The 6,921-nt window shown below is 44.6% G+C and overlaps 1 protein-coding gene across 1 annotated transcript; it reads left to right on the forward strand.

Annotated features, from left to right (window-relative positions):
- The first annotated feature begins 281 nt into the window (after positions 1-281).
- A4GNT (alpha-1,4-N-acetylglucosaminyltransferase) lies at positions 282-6,716 on the forward strand. Its single transcript, XM_046001550.1, has 3 exons — positions 282-405; positions 1,467-1,900; positions 6,102-6,716. Exons 1-3 carry the CDS (start codon positions 282-284, stop codon positions 6,714-6,716), a joined length of 1,173 nt encoding a protein of 390 aa, XP_045857506.1.
- Positions 6,717-6,921: the final 205 nt, after the last annotated feature.

A 6,921-nucleotide genomic window follows, 5' to 3' on the forward strand; every position in this document is an offset into this window, starting at 1 on the left:
TCTAATGTTTGCCCTTCCAGATTCAAGGAAACCCTTTCTCTTAAAGTATCTATGAGTAAATAGAAATTTGATAAAATATTTCATTGTAAGCAAATAAAAATAATTATCTTTTCTCCCTATCCAAACCCTCCAGAATTCAGAACTCAGTATTCTTTCTCTCAAGGCAATTACAGTCATTTGCATAAATCCAATGAGAATCTGTTCTCCTTGTAACAGGACACCCTTAAAAACCTTGGCTGTATTACCAAAGCTTTAACTGGAATGTCATATTTGAGAGACACATGCATAGACTCAGATATGACTGGAGAACTTTAAGGAATGAAGGTTGGCTTTATGGAGTCAATAAAGCCCCTTGGGAATACTGGCCTGATACCTTGCTTATAGAATTCCCAGGAGCCTTACCAGGTAAGTAAAGAATGTCACTTCCTGGCAGGTACAGGAATCTCAGGATATTTTGGGGACTTCAGGAAAAGCGAATTCCCCCAAATCTACAGGTATTTTAGGTGAGTCTGATAGCAAGTATTTGGCTTGGCTTCTGGCCTTGAGAGGCTCCTAAAAGTTCAGTGTGAAATTCCTTATAAAAAGTTCCAGCAAAGCAGATTTTCTGAAACCCATATGATCGATCATAATTCTTGCTATAAATAATTAGGCCAGGGCACCTGGGTGGCTCAGTGGGTTAAAGCCTCTGCTTTTGGCTCATGTCATGATCCCAGTGTCCTGGGATCCAGCCCCCCATCAGGCTCTCTGCTCAGCGGGGAGCCTGCTTCCTCCTCTCTCTGCCTACCTTTCTGCCTATTTGTGATCTCTGTCTGTCAAATGAATAAAATCTTTAAAAAAAAATAATTAGGTTATATTGGTTAAAATGGATTTTTTTCCCCAAATGAATTAGTTTTAATTTGGCTATCTTCAACAGAAATGAGGATGATTTTATGGAGAAAAATTAAGTCGCAACAACACATCCTTATAGGTGTTGGATTCTAGTTCTGATTAATTGTCTTTGAATGTTTGTTGTGTGCCCGTAAAACTGAGCTGGATTCTGAATTCTTCTGATTTCCTCAAATACCTGGAAAAGACTCTCCAAATGAAGGTTCCAATTTTCTCCCATTCTCTTGACTTGGAAACCCCGAGAACCAAAGACGCCCCTTTCCCCAAAGCCCTGGAAACTGAAGCTAGACAACCTGGGGCAAACTTCAGAAAAACTTCTACTATAGCTCATGTCTTGATGCTCTTCTTGCCTGGTGCTCTATGGGCCCCTCAAAAGACTGAATGATTATTTTCCTCAAATCCCTCAGATAAACCCTAGCGAATTCATTTTTCTTTTACTATTATTGTATGATTTGACCCCATTTTTTGAGGATTTAAAAATCTAATCTTAGAAGTGATAGTCATGTCCCATTTTCTTGCATGCTGGCGTCATCAGGTGTTGTGTGTGTGTTTTCGTAATGAATTGTGTTTCTTTCAAGGAGCAGGCCGGGAGAGAGACGTGGACATGCTGAAGGAGCTCCAGCTCTTCCTGCTGGGCATCCTGCTGCTCGTTTGTGTCTTCTTGTACCGGCTCAACGTCAAGTCCAGCTGCCTCTTCTCCTGCCTTCCTCCCCAGAAGTCCCAGCAGGACCCGGGAGCCCTCCTGAGCCATGGGCGTGGCATTGTGTTCATAGAGACCTCAGAGAGAATGGAGCCAACTCCTCTGGTCTCTTGTGCTGTGGAGTCTGCTGCCAAGATTTACCCCGGGCAGCCTGTGGCATTCTTCATGAAGGGTCTCTACGACACCACATGGCTGCCCTCAAACTCCACTTACCCAGGCTTTTCCCTCCTCTCAGCAATAGACAATGTTTTCTTCTTCCCTTTGGATATGAAAATGCTGTTTGAAGACACACCATTGCTTTCATGGTACACTCGCGTAAGTGTTGAGAGGCTCTTAGAAGGTCAGCGTTGGGAGGAACCACAGAAAAGGGGTCCCATCTGCTCATTTTATGGATAGGTAAACGGAGCACAAGGACTCAGTGTCAGAGATGGGACTAGGACCCAGATCCTGGCCTTCTTTCCACAGCGTTGAATCCTGATTCAGATAAGCAGGAGAGACTTAAGTTAGGTTCATCTTGAGCTTCTTGTCTCAGGCCTCCAGACTTATTTTTTAGGAACAAGTTTTCCTTTGAGACTATTCTTTTTTTTTTAAGATTTTATTTATTTATTATTTGAGAGAAAGAGAATGAGAGAGAGAGAGACTGAGAGAGAGTATGAGATGAGAGATCAGTGGGAGCAGCAGACTCCTTGTCAAGCAGGGAGCCAGATGTGGGACTTGATGCCAGGACTCCAGGATCATGACCTGAGCCGAAGGCAGTCGCTTAACCAACTGAGCCACCCAGGCACCCTCCTTTGTGACTATTCTTAACTGAATGAGTTTCTAGATCTTTTCTGGGGGGTATGACCACTTATTTTTAATTTATTTAAACTTATCTATGTTAAACTTTATTTTTTTTCATATAAGTGGGAAACTAGGCAATATTTAATTTGAAAATGATGTGAACAGAAAATTCGTGAAGGATCAGGCAGAATGCTGTTATATGAGATTGGGTTATATTAGGATATGACCCAAGAAATATCTTTTTTTTTTGGGTCATATCTTTTTTTTTTTCCTCTTTTAATTAATTTATTTTTTTCAGCATAACAGTATTCATCGTTTTTGCACAACATCTTGGGTCATATCTTATGACTCAAGAAAACTCCTGGAGCTCTTGAGAATTTTGTAATCTTCATCTTAATAACATAGCATAATAAGGAAGTAATATTTCAGTTAAACATTTCTCTCACAGAGGACCCATGATTGGATAATGCTTAAGGAAATTACAGTAGAACCACTTAATAACTTCACTATGCAGTTTTTAGCTGTGACATCGTATAAAGACTACAATGCGATACAATAGAAGAATAAAGGGCGCCTGGGCGGCTCAGTCGGTTAAGCCACTGCCTTTGGCTCAGGTCATGATCTCAGGGTCCTGGGATCGAGTCCCGCATCGGGCTCTCTGCTCGGCAGGGAGCCTGCTTCTCTCTCTCTCTCTCTGCCTGCCTCTCTGCCTACTTGTGATCTTTCTATGTCACATAAATAAAAAAAAATCTTTAAAAAAAAAAGAAGAATAAATACACTTGCGTTATAATGTAATTGTAATTGTTTTAGTTATATACCCCACCCCTCCGATCTATGTGGAAGAAAACGACCTGAAGAAAATAATACAATACATGATAGTAGTAGGTGTTTTTATGTGATTCGATTAGGAGTGCATTTAGTGATGAAAATATGTTCATTTTAAAAATAAAATCATTTAAAAAACTCAAAAGTAATTTAAAAATCAACATCCAAATAACACCATTTGCTTGCCATATAAAATCCTTTCTAAATTTAAAGCGGAGGCTACCCAAATGGCAGCAAACATTTCCTCTGTAAAGCACCAGACTGTAAATCCTTTAAGTTTTGCAGGCCAAGAGGCAATAGTGAAGCCACTGTGCACCTTCTTGTGTTAGTTTCCTATGGCTGCCGCAATAGATGACCAACACCGGGTGGCCTGAAACGGCAGACATTTCTTCTCTTACAGTTAGGAAGGCTACAAGTCCCCAATCTGTTTCACTGGGTAGATGTCATGGTGCTGGCAGGGGCCCAGTTCCCAGGGAGGCTCTAGAGAAAAATCCGTCCTGTGGAGATCTGCAATGTCCTTTTCCTGTGTGTGTGTGTGTGTGTGTGTGTGTGTGTGTGTGTGTGTGAGCATTCTCTCTACATCTGTCTTTAAATGATACTTGTGATAGCATTTAGGGCTCATCAGGACAAGCCAGAATAATCTCCCCATCTTAAGATCCTTACTGTAATCCCATCTGCAAAGACCCTTTTTCCGTACACGGTGACGTCTACAGGTTCCAGACTCTAGGGCCTGAGGTCTTTGGGTGGTCATTATTCAGTCTACTGTCCTGGGGGGAGGACACCCCAGCTGCCTCGTACTGCCATCTGGAGGCATTTTCTGGACTAAGCGACAGGCCTGTGGGGGCGGTGCCTAGTTTTACTCTTGGCCCCGTGGGACTTCTAGATCTCAGTGTGTCCATCTCTTCTCCTGAAGAGTCTGGAGCTCTCAAATTGACGCCCATCAGGAGGGGATGGAGCAGCTCACCTCACTAAGATTACACCTGCAGCCACCAGCACACCCCAACAATTAGGCAGCTGGCAGCATGAGCCCCTGGGAGGCAGCAGGGCAGGCCACAGGCCAGGGAGACAGCCCCTGGTAGTGGAGGGGACCCCTGGGGAGAATAGGCTGGCAAAGTCCCTGTCGCTCTCAGAGCTAGCCTGCTAGAGGGTGTTCCAGGAGGACTAAACAAGAACAGGCAGTGTGTTGGCCTACTTTCCCCACACCTGGGGTAGGCGAACATTAGCTAAATGGTGCTTTGCTCCTTGGACAAATAAATCTCTGCTCCAATTGTCTTGGACGTTGCCACATACTACACCCCCCCCTTGCTTTTTGCCCCTCACAGACTAATCATGTACATGAGGAGATGAAAGCCTCTGCAGTTCTGAACTAAAGAAAGGTTAACTTGATTCAACACAGCACTTTCCAAACTGATTGGAGCATGGATGCCTCTTTCGGTAGGACATCAATGTTTTTCTCGGAGCTAATGTCCCATAGGGTGTAGTTTGGGTTCCCCAAGCGGTACGTCAGTGTTACAATGTTATGTTTTCAGAACAGGGTGGCTCTGGGACACATCTGACCACATCAACAGCCTTCCTAACTTGCCTCTGTGCTTCTGCCCTTGCCGCCTCCCAAGCCCCACCCCTGTCTGATTTCCACATAGCAGCCAGCATGACCCTTTTGAGACTAAGTCAGATCACTCGACTCCTTTCTTCCAAACCTTCCAAATAATTTCAGTCTTCACCCCAGCCTATGTGATCTGCTCTCCCTCTCCTCCTATTCCTCTCTGCCCCCACATCCTATCCCTCTCCTTCACTACTCTGCTTTGGCCACTCTACCTTCTTTCTGTTCCTGCACATAGCGAGTGAAGTCCTACCTCAGGGCCTTTGCACTTGCTGTACCTCTACCTAGAATCCTCTTCTCTGAGATATCGGCATGGTTCCCTCATCAAATTCATTCAGGTTTCTGCTGGAAACCAAGATAAGATAGGGCTCCATCCTGCTCTCTTCATAGTCCCCTTATCCAGCATTTTTTCCTGCACAGTCCTTATGAACACTCAACATATCATATATTAATTTGTTTATCATCTACCTCCACCTAGCAGAGATTTTTGTCTGTCTGTTTACTGCTGTCTCCTTAGCAACTGTAACAGAGCTTGGCACATAGAAAGTAGGCCCTCCATGGATATTATTCAAGGAATTAACTACTGAAAGAAGACATGCACGCATTTTAAGAGTCTTCTACCAATTTCTCAAAAAACATACATATTGATCTATTTATGATTTCCTAGTTTATTTTTTTCTTTATCAGTTTTTAGCATTTTTAGGACTCAAGAAATTCTTTCTTCACGGTTTCATATTTGTGGTCAATGTACACCTGCTGTGGGCGCCTGGGTAGCTCAGTCCTTAAGTGTCTGCCTTCAGCTCAGGTCATGATCCCAGGATCCGAGTAGGGCTTCCTTCTCAGTGGGGAGTCTGCTTCTCCTTCTCTTATCCGCCCCCCCCACCCCACCCCCACTTGTGTTTCCTCTCTTTCACTGTGTCTCTGTCTGTCAAATAAAAAAAATGTTTTAAAAAAAATTACACCCTGCTGAAAATGACTCAGTGGGTTTAAAGTGAAATCCCTGCTGGGTTTCTTCTTTACCATTCCATTGTTTCTCTCTCTCTCTCTCTTTTTTTTTTTTTAACAAATTCATGAAATCTTTAAAAGCTGCTAAAATCTTCCCATTGTTACTGACTGCTGCAGACTTGTCACTTGAAGGCAAATTTTTGGGTGGAACTAAGTTTGGTAAATTTGCAAAACTGGGCTTTTGTCCAGTAGATTTTGGAGAAGGTGGCTTGCTTCCTTCTCTGCAGCCACCCTGGGCTGGCCTCCCGTTGGGACAGCCTGTCCTGTCCCGCTGCTGCTGGGGCTGATTTGCTCTTGTTCTTGCAGATCAATGCCAGTGTGGAGAGCAACTGGCTCCACGTCAGCTCTGATGCGTCGCGCCTGGCCATCATCTGGAAGTATGGCGGCATCTACATGGACACCGATGTCATCTCCATCAGACCCATCCCTGAGGAGAACTTTCTGGCTGCTCAGTCTTCTCGGTACTCTAGTAATGGGGTGTTTGGCTTCCTTCCCCACCACCCCTTCCTGTGGGAGTGCATGGAGAACTTTGTTGAACACTACAACTCAGAAATCTGGGGCAACCAGGGTCCCAGTTTGATGACGAGGATGTTGAGGCTGTGGTGCAGACTTGGAGACTTCCAGGAGGTGAGTGACCTCAGGTGTTTGAACTTGTCCTTTCTACACCCCCAAAGATTTTACCCCATATCCTATCCGGAGTGGAGGCGCTACTATGAAGTCTGGGACAGAGACTTGAGCTTCAATGACTCGTACGCCCTGCATCTGTGGAACTACATGAACAAGGAAGGGAGGACTGTGGTCAGAGGAAGCAACACGCTGGTGGAGAACCTCTGCCGGAAGCACTGTCCCAGGACTTACAGGGATCTGATTCAAGGCCCAGAGGGCTCAGGGACTGGGACGCTGAGTGCAGGTAACAAATAGAGGCAGCGTTGGGCTGTTGCTGCTGAGTCGTGGGACCGAACACTTCCTGGAGTGGCAGCTTTTGGTTCATGCCCACGTTCCAGGGGGGTGGGGCTGACCCACGTATCAGTTAGGATCATCTCTCTCTGTAGTAGAAAATTCCCAAAGATATCAGTGTGTAAAATATAGAAGCTTCTTTCTATCTCATGTAAAAGATGTCTGAAGG

This window comes from Meles meles, chromosome 4 (assembly GCF_922984935.1).
Source record: "Meles meles chromosome 4, mMelMel3.1 paternal haplotype, whole genome shotgun sequence".
NCBI lineage: Eukaryota > Metazoa > Chordata > Mammalia > Carnivora > Mustelidae > Meles > Meles meles.